Here is a 23,540-nt window from a genome sequence, read left to right on the forward strand (position 1 = left end):
TCTTTATCTAAGGATAAAAACCATTGTTGACATATAGTTTCTGATATGAAATAACCAAGAAAACAGAGAACAGAGGGGAAAAATCAACTAACAATGATTTCAATTCAACAAAACAAGATAAACCTATCTCAACAATCACCAAGATATATGAAATAGGGGTTCTTAAACCTATCTGAACAATCATCAAAATATATGAAATAGGGGTAATTAATCAAAGCTAACACAAAGTAGTGCTAGGATTAAGGTGTAACCACAAAGATTACAAGGTAGCAATCACAAAGAAAGCAAATAATCACATGACTATGGGTAGAGAGAGAAAATCTTATTGATTTCAAAATTAAGCAAAAGTTTTTTCCTAAAAGAAAGCTTAGCCCTATTTAAATGCTTTACAAATAAATCCTAAAGTTCTTAAATTACAACCCTTGGATTACAAATGAAAGGCCAAGAATAAAAGATAGCAAAAAGAAGCACAAAAGAAAAGAAGTTGTTTGCTCGAAACAAGGCCTCAGAGCGGCCGCTCTAAAGGGTAGGAGCGGGCGCTCCTCACTACTGAAACTTCAAGTGATGCCCATAAGAGTAGGCGCTTCATTGTGAGGAGCAGGCGCTTCTCTTGGAGAGTGGATGCTCCTTATAGGGGGAGACGCTCCTCGCAACTACTTGGTTATCTCGACTTCAAATGTTCATACTTCTTCATTTCCTGCTCAATTTTGGCATGTGACCTGTCGTTGGAAAGCTCTTGAACTCTAGTTTCACATCCAACTTTAATCACCCAAAAATTCCTTGTTACGAAGAAGATATAGACGATTGAATTTGAGTGTTGCATTTTTTTACCCAGTAAAAGATTTTTCTTTCTCATCCTTTTTTCCATGCTTCATCTTCATATATAACTTGTAAACTCAAGACACAAGGATTGCTCTTATTCACCTAAACCATATCATAACATAGAGAATTCACCAAAATGTTGATTGATCCTTAAATGCCGCTAAATAAATTGTATAGCCATATAATCAGTAGGTTTCAAGGATGCTCGCGCATCAGTTTCAAGAGACAATGGGAAAAGTGGAGGAAAGATCCTCTTATCAATTGCCTTAATGTTCATAATTGTCTCAAAAGCCCTTATTGAAACTTAAGGATTGTCAATTACCTTGAACTTAGGGATGTCATTGGCGTTGAACTTTTGCGGAAGAAGTTCTTTGTCCACTAAGACCCATTGGGAGCTAATCCCATGGAACATGTAGATATTTTAATAAGGCTATCTTCGATACGCTTAATTGTATCTACCGGCACTTGCCTGCTAGGATTGTTGACTTACGTAGTGAGCCCTATAAGCATTTCAGCGAGTCCATTAACGGTTTGGTTGAGATGATCAACTTCTTCTTGACTGGCCATTATAAGCAACTTTTTATGTGTCAAATCAGTTTATCAAATAGCAGTACTTGAACGAAGGTGTTTACTTCATTAAATGCCCTTCTCTCCTTGACCAAGTGCTGTGATATAAAAACATTGACTCTTTTAGTGACTCGACTCGAATTGACTTTAACTTTTATATGTTTAACAAAAAAAATGGGTGCATATTTTGGGAATCAAATATGAGGATCAAATTATGGTTCAAATAACATGGTATATGTTGGGAGGATAATATTCAACTTACCCCCCTAAAAATGACAGAAAATGCGCGCACAAGACACTTAGACATGGTCATGGTGACATATATACAAAGTGCGTGCAATTGACTAGTGAGTGAAAGTGACATGCTTGAGACTCGGGTAAAGACCATGGAACTATATGACTAGACTCGAACAACCACCGAATTCTGACCTTGGTTATTAATTAATTAACAAATCAGACTCGACGCGAAGACCTAAGCAGATAATTACACAATTGTGCAAAGATAGAGCTGTCGCGTCGCGTCAACCCCATCGCTATGCGATGTTTTTATCGTTTGGTGATGAATGCTGGCGCTTTGTATCACAATTCAAAACCTCCGCGTCAATACTGAAACGTTGGTTTTAACTTGAATTTGGTGTCATGTTCGAAAATGTAAACCTATGGTCTCGCTAAGTCAAATATGTTTAGACTTTATTAATCCAAATTAATTAATTAGTTAAGCAAAGTCCTTTAGTCATCAGTTAGTTTATTAAGACTTATTTACAAACACAAGTCAAAACAAACGGTTAGTTTAATCATATAGTAAGTATGCACAAGCAATAGATGCACAAATAGTTAAGTAGTCACAATATGATGAAATGAATTTGCAACCTAACCATGACTCTAGCTCTCTAAAATTCAAGGATTATGGTAGTCAAAGAGGGCCCATGGTTATGAGTAAGGGTGTACATAAATAGGACCAAACCTGAAAACCAACCAGAAGTGGACCTGTTAGGACCGGACTTGTACATTCAGGTCCGGTCCTGTTCCTTGAAATCTAAGGATTCCGGTCCCGGTCTGGATCAGGTTTAAAACTCGGGTTTTTAGGTCTGAACCAGAAACTCAGTAAAATTGTGTTTTTTTCCCAAAAAAAAGACTTTTTTTTTCAAAAATAAAAACAACAAATCAGTTTCATTTCTAACCCTAACTTCCTCACTCTTTGATTCTTTCAGCTAACACCCTTCATTTCGCACCCTACACCTGCACCGACTACACGCTCCCCTCAGGCGACCACCAAGCACCCACCGCCCACCAGGCCACCAGCACGAAAACCTCCGTACACGTTGCATCAGCCACTGCACGCGAACTCTGGGCACTGTAAGTGTTTTTTTAATTAAATCTAATTATGTTTAGGTATTTTTTATTTGAAATGATGAATTAAACGTGAGAATTTATATGTTTACTCATGTTTCAATTGCTGATAATGATTATTTGTTTAATTTCTGTTTTTTAGTTCATTTCTTTTGAATTCATGTTTTTTTTTGGTTTTTTTTACTACCTCCGTTAAATATTATGTGCAACTTTGGAAAATTTTATATGGAAGTTTTGACAATTACCACCTGCTATTATTTCTTTAAAAAATTACCACCTACTCTTTTATAAAACATCAAAAATTCCTCCCTAGTTGCCTCCCAACTACTTTATGACGTCATGTAGGCCCCACTTTTTACCTTCCCTCTTCTTTTCCCACCCTTTTTTTTTAGATCTCACTCAATTTTCATCTCCCCTGACTCATTTTTTGAGCGAAAAAATAAATTGGGGCCCAACTAGGTGGTTATTTTTTGAGCGAAAAAAAATAAATTGAGCGAAAAAATGAGTCAAAGGAGATGAAAATCGAGTGAGAAATGAGAAAATGGAGGGAAAAGAAGAGGGAAGGTAAAAAGTAGGGCGCACATGACGTCATAAGGTAGTTGGGAGGCAAGTAGGTGCGAGTTTTTGATGCTTTATAAAAGAGTAGGTGGTAATTTTTAAAAAAAAATAATAGCAGGTGGTAATTGCTAAAATGGAAAGAATAGTAGGTAGTAATTGTCAAAATTTCCATTTTTATATCTCACAAATAATACCCCAAAGTTGCATATAATAATTAACAGAGCTAGTAGTTTTAATAACTGTTTTTGAGATTTTTTAGTTCATTTGCTTCAAATTCAAGTTGAATTTTGGTTTCTTTCGAATTGTGAGTTTAATTTCTATTTATTCCGTTTTTATTTTCTTTACAGTGTATGCTTTTTATATAGTGTAGGTATTTTTTTTGAATTGTCATTAAATTCTAGTGTTTTATGTGTTTAGGATCAACAAGGAAGTTGTTCTCACATTTTTAATAAAAATGGCATGTGTTTATTATTGTTACTTATAAATTACTTATATTGTGTATAATTATGTTGTAGATGGAGAGCTATCAATCCAAAAGGTCTACTTCTTTTTCTCAACAATTGTCACAACCACTTTTTGAAAAGGATATAGAAGAATTGTAATCTACTTTGCCTTCGGATAAGAAGCTAGAGGCGGGACAGGAATATATATGGAACTTAAAAAGTTAGAAAAAAAACTAGGTATTGGAAATATTACTTAGAGTATGTCCAGAATGGCAAACTACGAGCTTAATGTAAGTTTTGTCCTAAAACTTTTGCTGCTAATGATAATCTTAATGGTTAAAAAATGTTAAAAACCATGCTGAATCATCTCTTGGTAATCCTGCTAATATAGAGAAAGAAAAAAGGCAAAGTAAAGCAAACTAAATTGTATTTTGGTCAAGAACATGAGAGTGGTGATGATTTGAAGTATGGGAGTAGGAATATTAACTTGAATGATGTTAGAGAGGCATTGATTCACATGATTATTGTTGATGAGTTACCATTTAAGCATGTGGAAAAACCTGGTTTTAGGCACTTTGTGCAAGTTGCATGTCCACAATTTCACATTCCATCTCGTGTTACTATTGCTCGTGACTGTTTAAAGTTGTATTATAGTGAAAAAGAGAAATTGAGAGAAATGTTAAAGACATGTTAAAGAATTTATGTGACCACTAATACTTGGAATTTAATACAAAGAATCAATTATATGTGTTTTACGACTCTTTTTATTTATAATGATTGGAAATTGCATTAAAAGATCATAAATTTTTGTAAAATTTCTAGTCATAAAGGAGAGGCTATTGAAAAAGCAGTTGAGGCATGTTTAGAGTATTGGGATATTGATGATAAACTTATTTACTATCACTGTTGATAATGCATCTTCAAATTGTGCACACTTGAGTAGAATGGTTAGAAGAACAAGATGAATTAATGATGGAAAAAATATTCATATTAGATGCAAGGCTCATGTCATTAATTCAATTGTGTGGGATGGTATTAGAGAGCATGGTGCGTGCATTGATAGAGTTAGAAATGCTGTGAAATATGTTAAGAATTCCCCTGCAAGAATACTTTGATTCAAAGATCTTTGTGCAAAAAGTGAACATAGATTCCAAATCTTCTTTATCCTTTGATGTCCCCACTCCTTGGAACTCCACATACATAATGTTAGAAACGGCTTTGAAGTTTCAACGTGTTTTAAGTGGGTTATCTCTTCCTGATGGAGAGGATTTGAATGATAATGAAAGGCCTCCTGAACCCGAATATTGGAAAAAAGTGAAGACGTTTGTTTTGTTTTTAGAGGGGTTTTATGTGTTAACTAAACGTATTTTTGGTTCCCATTATGTAACGGCTAATAAATGTTTAGGTGAAATTGCTTCTATGTATGATGTGTACGTTGAATAATTGGGAACAAAGTGGGGATTTGAATTTTCAAGCTATGGCCATTGCAATGGAAAAAAAAAAGTTTGATAAGTATTAGGGGTATGTGGACAAAATGAATAAGTTCATCTATATTACTCTTCTTCTCGACCCTCACTCTAAGTTGGTCATTGTTGAATTGACACTAATTGATATGCATGAAAAGGAAAAGGGTATGAAACTTGCTAATGATGTGAAGGAGTTCACTTACACTATATTTGAGGAATATAGAGAAATGTATGCTTTCTAATATTCCTCAAAGTTCCTAATCTAGAGATAATATGGAAATGGATGTTGATAATAGTAGAGGAGTGCGTTTTTATTATATGAAACACCTTAAAGATAAAGTAAAAGGATTGAAGGGGACAAATGGATTTGCGTTAAGTGAGTTGGATAGGTTCTTAAATGATCAATTAGGGCCGGAGGAGGAAGAACAAGATACATTGACTTGGTGCGGTAAGAATGGTGAGCGTTATCCGATTCTTAATCGCATGGCACGTGACATACTTGCCATCCCATTGTCGACTATTGCATCGGAATCTGCTTTTAGTATGGGAGGTCGTACTCTAGATCCATTTCGGAGTTCTTTAACTCCTAAGGTAATGTGTCTTTATCGTTTTTATGGTTCAAGCGGTTCTTTGCACACAAGATTGACTTAGAGCTAAGGGAGTGTTAACCGTTGATGTGGAAGAAAAATTGAAAGAGTTAGAGGAAATGGAGAAAGGTAGTATTAATTTTATGTACTTGTAATTTTGTTACACCAAATTTATTATTTCATTGTTATCATTCAATAATATATTCTATATTGTTATTTATTTAGAGGTGCAACGTGGCGAATCTAATGATGTAGACAATGAAGTTGTTTTCGTGGACTCATTAGTGTGAATCGCGCATTCAAAGGGAAAACAACTCGTCAAAATTCAAGTTGTCTTTGGGTATTTCATTTATTTCTAGTATTTGAGACTTAGAGACTTTATGTAATTTTATGAATTATTTGTTATATTTGAGACTTAGAGATTTTATGTAATTTATGTAGTTTTTGTGATTGATAATTTCAAATTTATGTAATTATTAAATTATGCAACAAGTAACAAGTCCATAAACAGGTCCACATGCAGGTCCAACATTTTATTTATTTAAAAAAATAAAATTTTATATTTTAAAAAATATTTTAAAAAATAATAATAAAAAATTAAAAAAAAAAAAAAAAAAAAGCATACACACAAAACAGGTCTATTGAGGTCCAGACCTGATTGTTCAGGTCTGGACCTGACCCGGACCTGTAGAATCAGGTTCGGTCTCCGGTCCTGAAAATTTGCTGATTCAAGACCCGATCCCAACAGGTCTGGTCCGGAATTCGACTAGTGTACAGCCTTGGTGCGGATGCATCGAGAGGAAGCCTTACCTTTGGAAGGGTTGGCGCGTATGGATGGAGCTTCGCAAGTTAAACTTGCTTCCATGGTTTGGTGAATTCACAAACTCGGATGTACCCGTCGTTGCACGAAGCTATCAATTGGGTAAATGGAGCGTGAATTTGCAAGGGCTAAAGACCATATGTAGAACACATATGGGTTTAAGAAAAGAAGGAAAAATACAATCAGGAAGTAGAATCAGCCAAACAGTACTAGAATCGGTTAAAACAATAATGTAGATTTCTAGCTCGGTGTTGGAAGAACTTGGCGCGAGAAAACAAGGTCCGTCGCGCAGAGATGGCCTTATCGCGTCGCGATGAAACCATCGCGTCGCGATAAAGCCATCGTACGGCGATGGTCACTGTCGTCTCGCGACAGTTCCTACACTCCTCGACAGCTTTTTGTGTTCTCGGGATTCTCCGATTTTCACAATATTTTTTCGATTTTAGTTGTCAAAGATATTTCTCAATTTTCCTACGTCAAAAAACTGTAGGGAATATTTCAACACACAACTTTGAGCCCCATTGTAATCACGCATTTAATTATGGTGGCGTCCAAAGTGAAAGAAGTTAGAGCAAAAGAGTCGCTAACAAGTTTTAGGAACATGTAGACCGTTCATGGGTGTAAAGGTTACACCCCATTCACGATCATAGAGATAACTAACTCCATAGTTGTGCGGAACCATGACTAGATATTCAGGGATGATGTTACGAATCCAACTTAAAAAAAGATTAATCCCGCCCTAAATAGGCATCTACTTTATTCTTATGATGTTCATGTGCGCTTTCAGACCAACATACATTCAATAAATTAATACTAAGCATATTTAATCTACGTTGGTTGATTATTAATGCGCAAATAAATCTATTATTGGTGATCACTTAAACTGAAATTATATTAGCCTAAATCAAATTGTTTATTATCTTATTAAGCGTGATTTCAAGTACAAATTCCCTTTAAACCTGCAAAAAAAAGGGTGATCAAACAATGACAATAAATCATGCAACATAATAATGTTAACACAGCAATCATCATCGTAATGATAATAATCTCATTAAAGCATAATAATATTAATAAGATCCTATGCATGATACTAACTAAATAATAACAAACCCTAGCATGTCACTAAACAATAAAGATCAAAGCTTTAGACCTAACATGATAATATCAAGATATTAAAGACAAGAAGCACCCTAAACATGATACTAAGAACATACATGATATTAGAAATATTAGTCAATACCCTAAACATGATACTAGAAATCATAAAGACATCTAACATAATACAAGGAATCAAAATAATAATCTAAGCATGCTTTCTAAAAGAATAGAGTAATTAAATTACTCACTTTGAAGCATCGTACCTCTTCCAATCAAAATAAAACACACGTTAGTAAATTTCAATAAATAATTAAATTAATTGAAATATGGATTTGGGACCAAACCCTCAAAACTACCAACCTTTTACGTCGAGGCCTACGGCAACTTCAAACTGGTGTATTAGTGTCTCGTGAAGGATGTATGGCGTGTATCTAGGAAATGATTTAGAACAGCATGAAAGAGATAATAAGCTTTAGTCTATAGAGAGAAAGAGAATTGATGATGATTGTGGGTGATTGAAAACAGAGGAAAACGTCCCCTATTTACGAAGAAAAACGATCAAAAAGACCAGAATTCGATAGATCCAAATCCGACGCAGATAAACGCAGTAACATTATCACATCGCGATAAAACCATCGCGGCGCAACAGAGTCTGTACGATAAGACTTTATACGGAATCCGACTTCCAATCATATTGGGCTAGTCAAATGTCCGTACTTATCTTTATTAAATCAGATTAAAAAATACTTGATCCTACATAAAAATCATAATCTTATATTTATAACAATAAGATAATTATTAATCCTAATGCCTTTAAAACTTAAAGGCAAATTTGTAAAAAAAAAAAAAAAAAAAAAAAAAAAAAAAAAAAAAAACCATTTAAAAGCACCATTTTGCGAAATAAAACCTTTTAAAAGCTTTTTGGTTAAAAAAAACCACCACATTCATTTTTTTTTGCGACAGGAAACTTATTCCTCTAATTACCCTCTAATTAACATAATCAAACTCTAATTCTTCTAATTAACCTCTAACCCACCAAATTACTAAATAATTAGATTTAATTAATACATATAAATAAATCACCACTCCTCCTTCCTTCTCCCTTCTCCCTTCCTCCCTCCCCTTACTCCTCCTTCCTCCTCCCATGAAATCAACCCCTCCCCCACCGGACTCGCTGTCCGGATTTCCACCTCCGACGACCTCCTCCACCTCCACACGACCCTCCCTTTCCCCTTAATCACATCCCAACAACCATTTCTTTGATTTTGAAAAACCTTATAAAATTGATTTGGGGTGTTTTTTTTATTATTTTGTGCATCTTTCTTACAATTGATGCTTGTTTTTGTTTTGATTGTGTATGTATGTAATGTTAGGGTGATTTAGAAACAAATTGAAATTGATTTGGACTTGATTTGAGTATGTTTAAATATATAAGATCCAAAAATTCGAAGAAGGGATGTGGTGGTCGCCAACGGGGATAAGGGGGAAAGGGATGGTCCACCAGTAGTGGAGGTAGGTTGCCGGAGGTGGGGGGATCAGGGCGGCAGGTCTGGTGGATGAGGGGGTTGCTTGAAAGGGAGGGGGAAAGGGAGGAAGAAGGGGAAAGGTGGTTGGTTGGTGGTTGGGGTGGTGGTTCTTTTTATGTATAAATAAATATAATTATTAAGTAATTGGGTGGGTTAGTGGTTAATTAGAAGAAATGGGAGGAAGTTAGAGTCTAATTAAGTTAATTAGAGGATAATTAAGGAAATAGGTTTCCTTTCGCAAAAAAAATGAACGTGGTGGTTTTTTTTAACCAAAAAGCTTTTAAAAGGTTTTTTTTCGCAAAATGGTGCTTGTAAAAGGTTTTTTTTGACAAATTTGCCAAACTTAAAATAACCTCCTAGATATTTCTAGAAGATTAAGAAAAATCCTAATGGTTTTAAATATAATTAAAATTGTTGGACCCTCCACATGATCATTAGGTACAGATATAAAGCTCAATTAAGTCCCAGTTTAGTATTTTGGTCATCGTTGAAGGTCTTTTCGAGCCCCATCCAACTACACATTTATTGGACCCAGATTATGGACCAAAAGAAACTAGATTTGACGTTTTCATAAATAGGACACGAAATGAATAATTTAAAACATTTTTAGAAAAAAAGGAAATTCACAAGACTCCTCAACATTTCACCTTGCTCGATAATCAATGGCGTAAAAAGTACTCATCACTAGGTTTGGTTTTTAGGAAGACACAATCATGTGCCTACAATTATCATACCTAAAAGAGCTTTCGACCAGTGAAAAATGATTAAAACCCCTTTATAAATCAACAATGATGACTTATGAGTAAGGAAAGTGAAAATTAGATAATACACCTAGATTGCATCACGTGCATGGTGTTTGATAAAGAACATACGATGCACCCAGTGAACAAAAAAAGGCGGAAAGAACATACATTGTTGGATAAAAAACACACCTATGTTTGACAAAGAATATACCTTTAATATGTTTTTTGAGTATAATCAGTGTGTTCTTTGAATATAATTGTATGTTCTTTACGTTATAACTTATGTTATTTAACATATGTTGATTAGTCAAAGAGGAGGAGAGATGAGTACCCAACATATTTCTTTAGTGGTATTTTGTTTTCTAGTAAGTGATATAATAATGTCACTTTTAGTGGTAAAAAAAAATTCAAAAAAAAAAAAAAAAAAAAAAAAAAACCAAAAAAGAAAAAAAAGAAAAAAAATATATTAAAACTTATACGAAGTATTTTATTTGAACTCACATATTTCTGTACATTTGTGCTCATTGGAATAGTTCTTATACTTCTACGGTTCTACCAATAGTTCTACACTTGTACGGTTCTACACTTCTACCATACTTCTACACTGAATAATCTAGCTGATATGTAGGCAGCTTGATATTACTATCAAAATAAACCCACTCTAGCTGTTAAGCTATCACAATTGGCAATGAACCAACGGTGCAGTTTGATACATGATCTTTAAATCTTTACCCAAATTTCTGAACAAATTTAGAGAGCGATAATTTATAACCTTAAGCAGAAATTACGCAATCCAAAGGCCTAAATGCTTCACCATTTTCTGCAGGCTAGAGGACAAATTAACCACTGAAACATTTTTTATCAGTAACCACTCACAATACCAAAGGCATTGCAGTAGCAGGACAAGCACAAAGCCACAAACCCATGGCTGCTACTTCAGCAGTACAATCTCTCAAATAAGCAAAGCATGTGCTCTGATACATTATTACAGAGAAAATACAGGTTTATCTCCATGATAAACAAGTTTCGTTATCAAGGGGGACAAAATGGTAATTTTAACAGTGAAAATGGATTTTGCCATAAACCGCTACTTGAAGTAGCGATTCATCTCAAAACCGCTACTTGCAGTAGCAGTTTTACTCCGTGATGAACGAAACTTGTTTACCACGGAGATTAACTGGGGCAGCCTCATTATTATATGGTACAAACAAAATACTTCAGTTGGGTATTTAACAGCAGATGCCAAATTAAACTAAATAAAGACCTTTGCCTACATAGGTGTCACCATCAACTCTGCACGGCTGCACCTCCATCCCATGCTCAGGGAAGGAAGCACTCACATAATAATTTAAAATATTATATAAAATGCATTGTATATGGTTGTTAGTGAGCAGATCTGAAAAAGAGATAAACTTGAGCTTAAAAATATGGAGAGCAAAACACAATCAATGCTCTGGGCATACACGGCACAATCACAAAATCAGTAAGAGAGCAAATGCTGTATCGACCAAAAAAAATACCCACCACAGTGACAACTCATTTGAGTTTTAGATGACATGGATTGGAAGAAATGCTCAAGGACAGTACACAAAATTTCAGATCACCTGTTAGTATCAAAAGTAAGATGGGAGCTATTTTGGTAATAGAAAGACAAATTATACGAAGTTAAAATGAGATAAACCAGGAAAAGAATGGATTAATTAAGAAAAATGCGCATACGGATACTTCTGCTATGAGCAGTAAACAAATTCAACATCCATTGCTCGGAGGTTGAAAAGGAAATGAATGGTATCAAAGCTATTGAGACTTTGGATAACAGGCACTTTTCTCAACAATTTATCTACATAAGGAAAACTGACCAATAGCCACCTGGGGATAGATTCACAGCATGAAAACAGAACTCCCTTTTTTTTCTTTTCTTTTTTTTTTTTCTAGTAAACAGGATTGACACAGCAGGAGATGGGGGTCGGAGACTTATGAACACATCAGTTTACTCACTTACCACCCATCCTTTTTATGACTTAAGAGTTGGATGATGATATCTTGGTAGCTAGCCTTGGTCCATCTTCTACAAACTGTAACAAAAAATTATTTTAAAAGAAAAGTTAGATGATGCAGGTTCCAGCAAAAAATAAATGACTTGTACAAGTAAAAACATATATGCTCATGGAATCCCATCAACAGATAGATGGCACTTATTCGCATACAAACAGTCCTTTCACAAAAATACAACTGAAACCTAAAAAAGTACAATGGCCCATTATGCAAACATCACAATTTCACAACGAAACAGAAATGTATATATGACTTAGAAAAATAACAAAATAGAGTTGGACAGAAAACTAATTTTATACACTGATCAAGCACAAATAGTGAACATAATGTCAAAAGATAGACTTACATAGCTAAACCAACTTCCAACTTCCAACTTCCAATTTTGAAGGGTCATTATATTGGTCACAATTTTTTTTTCTATCGCCATGATGATTGCTTGAAGTTTAGCTTATCTACATTCCATCCTCCTTCAGGTTCCTTTCTTTTTATATGGCCGCCTCCCATGCTATACATCCTTGCTTGCTCATCTGCCAGGGTGTGTGAGCTGATGTTGGAGACCTGCCTGGATACAACTGGCAACGACTCATCTCTACCTTCCGCGTCCATAACACCAGGGCCACAATTGAGATCTAGACCTTGTTTTCCCCATTTATGATTGCTTCCAATCACACTGTTATTTCCAGTGTCTGGAATGGAGCGAGAAACAACATATGCATGAGGATACTGAAAGGAAGCTGTTGCAGCATTTCCAACCAACTGAGAAGGGATAGAAGCAGTTGGGTCCATGTATCCAGAAGAGCCACTAGCCAAGGCAGATGTAGGGAGAGAGAAATTATTAGCAAATGGCAAGACTGGATATTGAAAAGCAGCAGGATGGAAAGGCAAAGCAGGAGAAGATGACAATACTGATCCTCCACTGTAAACATCGGGATTAAATGACAGAGCTGCAGTTGGACCACCTACAACACGCTGAGGACCGCCACCCATCCCAACCATTGAAAAGGCTTCTCTTTCAGGTAAAACTGATGGTGTCATGCTTACTGAGTAGCTAGTTCCTGGAGTATACCAAGAATAGCAGTTCCCTGCGTCAGAGCTATTAATTCTAGGCCCAAAGGGTGGTTGGAGCAGAATGTTCCCAATGTTAAGCTGACGAGATGGAACTTGTTCTGCAGGTAATTCCTCGGTCTCAGGCCCATCATTTAAATCAAAATCCCTCTTCCCACTTCCTCCAACATTAGAACAAACATTGGCTGTTGATGGTTTTTCATGCTGAGTAAAGGCCTCAAATATCTGCATGTTGCTAGCCATGTGCCGTCCCACGTGGGTCATATCTGAAGCTTCATCAACTTTATTCAGATCAAGGTCCAGTCCTCCAGAACTACACAGAGATGCCGTAGTCATCGGCTCAAGTAAAGGATTATTTCTAACATTGAACTCCTGACTAGAACTTTCATCTGCCACATTAAGGTCAATATCCAAAGGAAACCGAGTTGGTCTGCAAACAGGGGAATCAGGATGAAGGGATTTTCTAGGCTCAGCTGGACGAAATGCACTTGTGGCCGCTGAACCTTTCCAACCAAGTTCCCCTTTATTCCACAACAAGTCATCAGAAGGAACAAAAGGCCCCTTAGCAGCAGCAGCCACAGTAATTGATGCAGGAACACCACATGATGCAGGGGATACAGGGATTTGCAAGGGGTTGACTGAACAAACAATATCTGAGTAACGAGCAGAACCCAAGTTAGCCGGCTCACCATTCTTCCCCTCGTCAACATTAAAACCTTCATTCAAATCAAATCCAAGCTTTGTATCCATTTCTTGACCTCCTGAAGCAGTTGACAAAGCAACATTTTCTGCAGCAGATCCACTAGTCTCTTTACTCTCTTCTTCTATTGCAGTTAATTTAGTCTCTTCTGCATGTGACTGTAATTCTGCTTCCGATAAAGCAACTGCAGTGCAGCTTGCTAGTCTAGCTGAACTGCCATCTTTGTTTTCTGCATTTTGATCCTTGCAGCTTCTGTCTTGATCCACATCAGCACAACACACTACAGCTTCACCTTCTTTCACAGGTACAGAAGTATCACTCTCTTTGTCTAATGTCCTATTTTCTGTCAGACAGGCAAGGCCACATACAGCAACACCCTCAGTTCTTTCAGATTCGACTTCTGTAGCCAAATGAAGACTTGTACCGGAAGAAACCATCACTTGCTTCACATTAGTTTTAGAATCAAATTTTAATGTTACAGCAAGTGATTTTTGCTCCATATTGCTTTGAAGCTCTTGCTTGATATTTTTTTCATCAACATCTTTAGGAAAGTATAATGCAGTATTTCTGTGAGTTTTTTTCTCAAATTCGTCATTCAAAGAGACGACCTTAATTTGATCTTGAACATCACTAAGTCCCCGACTTGCAACTGGAAGCTCATTCTGACTCTCTTCTTTGGCAGCTACAACTTTTCTGTTTGTACTATCAGGCGTTTCAGCACCAAGATTATCCATACTCATACCTGTAGTGCAAGCAACAGATGCTGGTGGAGAAGCAGAATTACCTTTTTCCTCCAATGTCACATTGTTTTTCAAGCAGTCTTCCATACTCCGATGTAAATTATCATTTTTAACACCACCCAGTTTACTACTTTCCCCAACAGCTGTAAAAACACCTGCGACATTAATATGATTATCATTGCCAACATCATCAGTTGACTGACCTTGTTGAACAGCATCATCCCCATGCAACTGTTTTTGATTTCCAACACAAGTGCTACTGGAGTTTTCAGCTATATTTGAATTTCTGTGAGGAGAGATGACAGGTGAAACAACACCAGTCTTCGGGATTTCCCCAGCAGCTACACTAGCAAGAAGATTCATTCCAACATCATCCCCAGCCAACATAGACATATTAGATTCAGATAACTTAGCACAGCTTTCAATTAAAGCATTCATGGAGCTGAAAGAAGAATCATGCATATTTCTAGACATATGTTCAATGCTGGAGGATGAGCAAACAACTTTTGAAACAGAAGGTAGTTTCTTAATTTCACTGGTTCTTTGGTGTACCAAACTTGAAGGCTCATCAACCTCATGAAGTTGGTGAGAATCGTGTTTATTATCCCTCACAGCAAACTCTGATAGATCGTGCTTCTCTAGAAGAGAAGGAGAAGAAGCTCTACTATTTGTGCAGGAAGAATTCTCCAAATAGCCACCAGCAATGCTTTGAGCAGGACCTCGGCCCCGGTTAGATATCTTCACAATAAGCTTATGATTGTTGCTTTCTGGAACAGAAGCATCAACAACATTATGTGATACCTTTTCTACAACTGAGTTTTTGCCCACGTATGAGCTTTTATTTGATGCAGTTTCTTTTTGGGCACTGGAGGAAGGACCACAAACATGTTCACGGTGCTTGGAACTACTGCCTACAGTTTTATTCAAACTCCTAGACCCAGCAGTAGACTTCTTAGTGTCTTCCATGCCGCACAGAACAAAATTTTTAGCATGGTCACTTGAGCATTGACTGTTCGTGAGGGATTGGGATTGGGATTGGGATTGGCTAGAACTGCTGCTTTTTTCTTCCCTTGCCACTGACTGCGGCTCAGAGCTTCCATCATTGGAAGTTATTATCCGGGACTTCCCATCCTTATAATTATCGGAAGCTGATGTAGGAGACACTGTCGATATTAAACGACCTGGATGTGTAGATGCAGATTTGGAGGTAGAATCCCCTTGAACAGGTTTCACTGAAGAAGATTTCAATGAAGAGTGATGTGTGACAGAACTCCTAATTGAAGCATCATATCCACTAGGGTGCCTATTACCACCATGAGAACTGTCATTCTGGGATCTGCCTGGCCATGGAACAGCTTGACTTGAGCCAGGTTTCACATCACTGACATTCATTTCAGCCTCAACGCGTTTCTTCCATGTGTCAACCAAACTCCTTGCTTTCTTCTGAATTTCAGAGTTTTTATGAGAACGTAAATGATTAACAGATTTGCCAATGTTACACATCTGCAAGGCATTAAGATTCACAGGAAGCTTATCAAGTGCACGAAGTAAAACCAAGAGGAAGTCATCCACAAATTTATCATTGTGTTGTATATTTCCAGAATCACCAATTTTACCCTTGTGAACTTCTTGAAGCCAATCATTTAGCACATGCAAACCTCTAAGCTGAATAAATTTATTAAGGCAATCAAGCTTATCTGTAGCAGCTATAGTACTAGCAAGCATGGATCTACAAGTCAAATCTATCTTCTTCTCAGATTTATCAGGCTGCATGAGACGTACTAGCCTCACTACAGCTTCAGAATCCATAAGTCCACCTTTCTCAGCAAATTTAGCGATTTCTGAGTTCAGAGTGCTTTCTGATCTTATTTGGCCAGAGTCTCCATCACCTGGTTTTGAAGACCGTTCTCGTTTAATGGCATCAAAAGACTGATCACCTCGTTCCCTCTTCTTTCCCTTTCTATGAGAAGGGAGGTTAGAGCTGCTATTCTGCACACTGTCAGGACTGTGTTTCAATGGAGATGTTGCTGCTGAACCATTCACAGGTCTTGGAGAACGGGGACCTTGCTGCGGTTCTACTGATGCACGCATTTCTATACGTGTTTTATGCAACAGTTGATATACTTCTTCCTTCCGCTCCTAGAGAAATCATCCCAAGACAAATTAATTGCCAGAAACAAGGGAAAGCTAACACAACATCAGAAAACATTTAAGAGAACATAAACCAAATTGTCAAAGAGAACTATGAAAGAACTCACATCAATATAATCCTGATCCGTCAGCCACCACGGACACTTGCTTGTAATGTCTTAAACACGCCGACACACAAATGAGGAAACCCCAGGTGGAAATTTGACACCTTTAGGCAAAAATGCAACTTTACACGGGTGAAGTAATGATGCAGCAGGAATCTCATCACTATGGAATGAGTAGAAAACTTCGTTAGGCGAAGCTTCAAGTGCAACGCCTTTCAAAAGTTTAACTTCACCAGATCAATAAAGCCAATTCTCACGAAGTGTTAAATTATTTTCTTCTTCAGATGTCCAACCATGCATTATACCTACAAAAGGTGGAGTGTCTTTGGCAGGCTTGAAAAGAGCACAGTCATCAACAATAATCTTCTGACGATCCTACAAAACAAGGCCTTGTTAAATAGATTCCCAGCACAAGTTTCTTTACAAGCTTCAATACAGCAAACAATCATCAGCAAGGGAGCTTGCAAAACATCACACAACAAAGTTGAATGCTAAAGAAATTCAAGCAACGAAATATGCAGACTACAAAAGTTAACAGTTAGAAAAGTTCAAGCAAAGAAATATGAATGTGCAGGTTTCCATGACAAAACAGATAAGATCAATATGGATAAACCCACACTAGTTGCTCAAGGGGTAACTGAAAGTTGATTGTCATTCTGCAGATAACATAATTAATCAAGTCCATTAGGACATGAATGAACAAAATTGGACATATAAAAAGAATACAGAAGTCAGTTTTTATAAGCCTACATCTATTTCCCAATTAAGGAGCAGAGCCAAGGCAAAAAAGTGATCTTCATAAAATTCAGTAGCTAATTATCTTAAGCATAACAATGCCAAGGTAGGAAAGGCTGAGAAGGGAATAAGTAGAACCAGAACGATTAAAGGGTGAATTTTGGATGGCATGACACAGGATTGAGAATTAAATTTGAATCACATGGCAAAAAATATTAATATACAAAGAGGGTTAATGTGATGTGCTGCTTTCAGTAAAATACGAGACAACCTAAGGCATTTATGTGTCCAATGATTTTTCATACATATATCTACCACCTCTTTTATAACAATTTGCCCAAGATCAACTTAAAAAACCAATCTGTCAGTTTGGTCATAAGCATTCCAAAGGAAAAATAAAGTAGTAGAATACATGTAACTCAAATACTCGATTATGAACCATTGATAGAACATAGAAATATATACTTCCTCCGTTCTTTTAACATTGTACCACTTGCCTTTTAAGGGAGTTTCACAAATATTGCACCATTTCCATTTTAGGACAAAAATTATTTTTGTACACACTGCAAATATCCAACATACCCTTACTTTTTCACCTTTATTCTTTAGTTTATGTTTACAACACATGGACACTTTTGTATTTTTATCATTCTCTCTCTTCCTTTTCCAACTACCAAAATTATCGTGCCCAACTTGTATGGTGCAATAATAAAAAAAACGGAGGAAGTATAAAGTTTTTTAAAGAGCGTCAAAGATCAACTTTTGATTAACAAATGGAAGCAAAACTCGATATCAAAAACTTGTTGTCAGAATCGCAACCCGGATTGTACGATCCTTCAATCCAATTTTAGGCAAACAATTCAAATCGGATGCAGAATCGCAGAGCATATAGGATCGCTATAGGATCGTCCAAGATCAGATAGGATCGTGTAAAATCGTACAAGATCGAGTAGGATCGCACGATCCTATTTTTCACTTGGACTATTATTGGATAGTACAGGATCTGAACGGATCGAATCGGGTAGGATCGATCAGTTTTACTTATTAAAATTAGCCTAAAGCAATCAAACTTTTCTCTAAGCCTAGAGCATTACAATCTAACTACTTAAGCTATAAATTTTAGCATTTTACAGCTTAAAAAACGTGCATCTAGTTAAGTAGCAACCTTTATAGTATTACTCTTTTTACCAATTTTGTAGGATGATACGATTCTACAATCTGACCGATTTGATCCCAATCCCCTCACTGATCCAATATGGCATCCAATCCTAACAACCTTAAATACAACAAATACAATATAGAAAATAAAAGAAAATACTTAAAAATAAATAAATAAATAAAAATATAAAATAAAAATAAAAGTAATAATAACAATAGCAATAATAATAATAAATTAAAATAGTACAACACATCATAAGGAAAAAAAAAACTACTGCAACAAGCCAAATATTGCCAAATAGCTTACGGTCATAAACACAGTTTTTACAATACAAATAATAAAGTAGTTCCTCCGTGAAAAATTTTGACTTTCTCCAATATTCACCAAAGTTTCTTTGACCTCATTTTGTGATTTATACTTTAGAAAATACACAATCGAGTGTGCTCTTGTTTGATTCGTCTCAATGCCAATTTTCCAAATATCACCTTTTTTATAACTTTTGGTTGTACTTATACATAAGTGAAGATTTATTATTTGAAGCTATGCATTAGCTAACTCTCCTAAATGAAATGTGTCACCTAATATGAAACGGATAAAGTAATGATTAATTACACAACATTAAAGATAAATCCAGCGTAGTTCAAACTGGAAGACTCTTTCCTGGTGAAATAAACAGAACTCCCTAAACCATTGTCCCAACAATCAAATCTTATCATTGCAGCAAGTTGAGTTTATTATGCACTCAGCTTATTATAATAATCAACAGCAGAAAAAAGTTATTATCATTAAACAGGATAACAAATTACATGACAAACGAGAAATCAGCATACCACAAACCTAAGCTAGGCAGAAATACCCCTGCTCCAATGTCTACATTGAAATTTTGACACTCATAAATAATTCCTCATAACCTAAAGTTAACAGTTTTTCTAATGAGACTACAATGGTCTAGGATCCATAATGATGGTAAAACTTTCAAATTACAACTTCACAAGTAAAAACTTCAAAGTGATTACAAGGAAACACAAGATACATGACTCATAGCTAGCATTCTAAGCATGATAACCTTAATAAATGATGATATGGGTACAAGTACAAGAGGCACATTAGGTTGACATTCATTCTTGGAATGTAGCCTAGAGACCGATATTTCAAGCTTTTGTCCTCATAAGCACCCACTCCCTCCTTGCACTACAACACAGTGACAACAAGGTTCGTCAGAGTCCCCATCTGAAAGTCACCCAGCCAACAATGATACTCTATATAATACTTCATAACAGACACTAATTAAAGTTTCAGAACAAAGTCTGAGTATAAAACATATATTGAGCAAATAACAATTTTAACTATTGAAAATCTCTGCAGTGTTTACAATTTATAGTAAATTTAATTATTAAATATGACATTATCAAATCGTAGAAAAGGATCATAGTGGCAAAGATCAAAGCTTTATAGATATTCAGTATTAATCTAAAGAAGGAAAATGAAATTTATAACAATGTCATTCCATCTGCATGTAACTTCATCTTCTTTTCACCAACATCGGCCACCGATAATAAAAAAAATATATATAAAAAAACACACACCACTAACAATCAAGGATAAGAGTTCATTGCACATGTCCATTTTAACACTGAAATAGTCCTATACAACAACAGTAGCATATTATTACAGTGAACAAAAGCATGATTTTCCCTAACCCCTAATCCAATAACATCATCCTCTTAAGAGTCTTAACAAGTAGTTCAAGTAAGGTGTTTAGGTTGCAACTTAATCAAACGCATAAGAATAATACTAAGGTTTAATATGATAGAATGGTAACCATTTCTAAATGCGCAATAAATTAGAAGAAAAAGTATGCTACTAGATTATTAAGACAGGACATACAAAATGAACTCCATAACATTTGATAGGAGCATCTGTAGACACAACATATACAATTGTAATGGATGTCAAGCACTTGACAGCTTTGAAGGATGCTTATGTACCCCTTTCTCTTGCTTAAACACACTAAAAAGAGCTACTCATTGCTTAACCAACCTGCCCAAAAGAAAAGTTCCTTTGTAAAGAACTTCTATCGCTTCAATACTTTTCTCCATTAATAGACATATTAACAGAGCTTGTGTATTTGTGTATGAATGTTACATCACATTTTAAAAAATCAAACTCTATAAAGATAAACCTAATAATATAAAAGATAAGTGGCCAGATGACAAAGCACAAAACTTACGGACGCCTTTGATCAGTAAATGGTTCTAAATTACGACTGTAGAGAAAAGACTGACAAGCAAGGTAATGTTGTAGATCAATTATTCAGTTCCTCCAAATATACTTAGAGCTTAAGAACAGCAGAAAATTAGTGGAACGATGCCCAACAAGCGCCAGTCATGTATACATAAGAAAAACAGGCAAAAAATTTATTGTGAGACAAATATATCAGCCCACAAAGAACTCTTTTTTTTTAACAAGAGGTTTCCGCATTCTTCGAATTGCAACACAAACATACTTTCATTTCATTCAAGTACAACATTCAAAAAGGTAGGGTGCAGAAACAGCCAGAATAAGGCTATCAATTAAAATAGCTACTCAAAAAAATTTCTACGAAAATAAAATAAGGCGAGATGAGGTCTAATTTAATAGTTCAATCCTAACATTAAAGGGTTCTGCAATACATTAGCAATAAAATTTGATTCAACCATCAAATAAACCTCGAAAAATCACATAATTTTAATGATATGCGATTCAAATTAAGCTCATAAATTTCTTTTCTAGCAACAAATTCATTCGTTATGATCTTTCAAAATATTAGTATTTATAACCAATAATTGAGATTTTCAAACCCTAAACCTACTGCACTGACAACTGAATTAAATTAAATAGATCAAAGATAAACCCTAGATTGTTAAATTGACATGATGATTACAAATGGAAACAACAACTTACCTCAGAAGCTGCTTCAATGGCGGATACAAGTATTAGAAGGCGACTCGATGGAGAACGTGAAGTGCGATGTTGAGTGCGCGCTTCAATGGAGAACTGAGAGAGAGGGGAGCAAGAAGGCAAGGTCTATGTTCATCCGTTATTTATTTTTTTTTTTTTCTTATTGACAGAGCAATTCATGGCCCACTTTTATTTCCCCTTCTTTTTCCATATTAAAACCCTCAATTTATTTTGACACGTCATCAAAAAAATATATGAGGCCTTTTTCTCATATATAACTAACCTCCCTTTGGAAGGCCTCATATATTTTTTTTTGTTAGTCATCACGCTACCCGGTATAGGTCGCGTCGCCCAATACCAAGTGACGTCAGTTTTTTTTTTAATATAATTAGCTTAAGGTAAATAACAGTACTTAATAAATAAATAACAGTATTTGATAAACTAATAACAGTACCTTGATTTAAAATAACGGTTTACACAGATTATTACTATAATTCAATTTGATAATTTATATGACTTTTATTAGTACTAGTTTTCACTACTTTACTACTTATATCTTAAACAAATTAGCTTTTACATTTAATAGTCCACCATGCTTCGCAATATAAAATGTTTTACGTAGAGAGTTTTGACCAATACCTAAACTTAGTCGACAATGGAACTTCCGGCAATCTTTATTGTATCTGTGATGGTACTTTTTAAACATAAAACTAACTCATTTATGACATAAGTTTTGAGAGGATAAACGTTTCCTTCTAAAAGGAAAATTTTATTTAATTTGAAAAGATTACAACACTCATTTCTTACAGAAATAAAAACAGAACGTCTAAATAGACATGACAAGAAAAAGAGTTTTTCTCTACTTTAAGAGAGATGGAAAACCAATCTATCTCTTAAGGTGAGGATTTTCTCTAGAGAATTCTTTTGTTTTCAGAAATGCTCTAGCAAACTCACTTCAAGCCTGCCTTCACTTCTTTGCCTAATGCCCTTTATATAGGGGAAGGCTCACAAAGGTCACCGACACTTTCTATGGTTTACAGAAACCATGACTCAGCAAGTGAATATCGTTCACTGCTTTCCTAAAGATTCTTTAAAACAAATAAAACGTGCTACAAACAGTAAAAGTAGAATACATAATTTCTGGTGTGGGCTCAGGACTCCATCATATTTTGTAGACCACCTTCGTTGTCCTTACTCTCTTCATAATGGACATACATTTGGTTGTCTTCTTCTATTCCGAGATCCATCACACATTTGGCAGCATAGGATTCATCCTATGTGACAAAGATCTCAAATAAGTGCTCTTTTCCCTCTAAGGATAAATATCTTCCAGCTTCAACTTGTTCAAGATAGTCATACACTGATTCACCATGTAATACTCCTTCTAAATAATTCTTTAACCATTCTGGTGCTACAATTGTAGTATTTCCCACATGTATTATGATTGGTGGCTCTTCCTTTATTGCCATAAAGTAGTTAAGATACTGAGCAATATAGAAAAATCCATATGCTCTAGCCTCCGGGATCCCTTACTCGCCTTTGCTGGATACAGATTGGATCTTTGATTTTGCGATGAACATCTTCAAACATGATCAGGAAATGTGGAGAGCTAACTTTACCTTCCACCATTTCAATGTTTGCACTTTGTACAAGGACTTGTTCAACTCTTCCTTTGTATCTTGTTGCATCATAAATTCTCCTAAATACATACTTTTGAAATTTTGTGAGCTTCTCAATGAAAGTAGTATTGTGATCAGGAAATGGGACAATGCTATGAACCATTCCATAATCCCAAGCTTTGTAGTGCTCCGCCACATATGGTGTCCTCCATTCCGGAAAATGTGGATGAATTGACACAATACCCACTCTGGAATTAGTGTTGAACATTATTCTACTTCCCCATAGATCATA

General features: G+C 35.6%; 1 protein-coding gene across 4 annotated transcripts; it reads right to left on the minus strand.

Annotated features, from left to right (window-relative positions):
* Nucleotides 1–11,672: 11,672 nt before the first annotated feature.
* On the minus strand, nucleotides 11,673–21,782 carry LOC145606859 (uncharacterized). Of its 4 annotated transcripts, none has more exons than XM_081662705.1 (5): nucleotides 21,633–21,776; nucleotides 19,756–19,880; nucleotides 16,799–17,170; nucleotides 12,382–16,679; nucleotides 11,673–12,055 (listed from the first exon to the last, which is right to left on the minus strand). In XM_081662705.1, exon 4 carries the CDS (start codon nucleotides 16,629–16,631, stop codon nucleotides 12,453–12,455), a length of 4,179 nt encoding a protein of 1,392 aa, XP_081518831.1. In that variant the 5' UTR covers nucleotides 16,632–16,679; nucleotides 16,799–17,170; nucleotides 19,756–19,880; nucleotides 21,633–21,776; the 3' UTR covers nucleotides 11,673–12,055; nucleotides 12,382–12,452. The 4 variants fall into 4 exon arrangements, with proteins under 4 accessions (XP_081518831.1, XP_081518829.1, XP_081518828.1 ...); XM_081662703.1 differs by having other exon boundaries at nucleotides 19,756–19,919; nucleotides 21,633–21,772; XM_081662702.1 differs by lacking the exon at nucleotides 19,756–19,880 and having other exon boundaries at nucleotides 21,633–21,782.
* Nucleotides 21,783–23,540: the final 1,758 nt, after the last annotated feature.

Source organism: Chenopodium album, chromosome 23 (genome assembly GCF_948465745.1).
Source record: "Chenopodium album chromosome 23, dcCheAlbu1.1, whole genome shotgun sequence".
Taxonomy (NCBI): domain Eukaryota; kingdom Viridiplantae; phylum Streptophyta; class Magnoliopsida; order Caryophyllales; family Amaranthaceae; genus Chenopodium; species Chenopodium album.

Coding starts and splice junctions, on each gene's coding strand:
- LOC145606859 (XM_081662702.1), bottom strand. CDS start 16,631: ATGCGTGCATCAGTAGAACCGCAGCAAGGTCCCCGTTCTCCAAGACCT.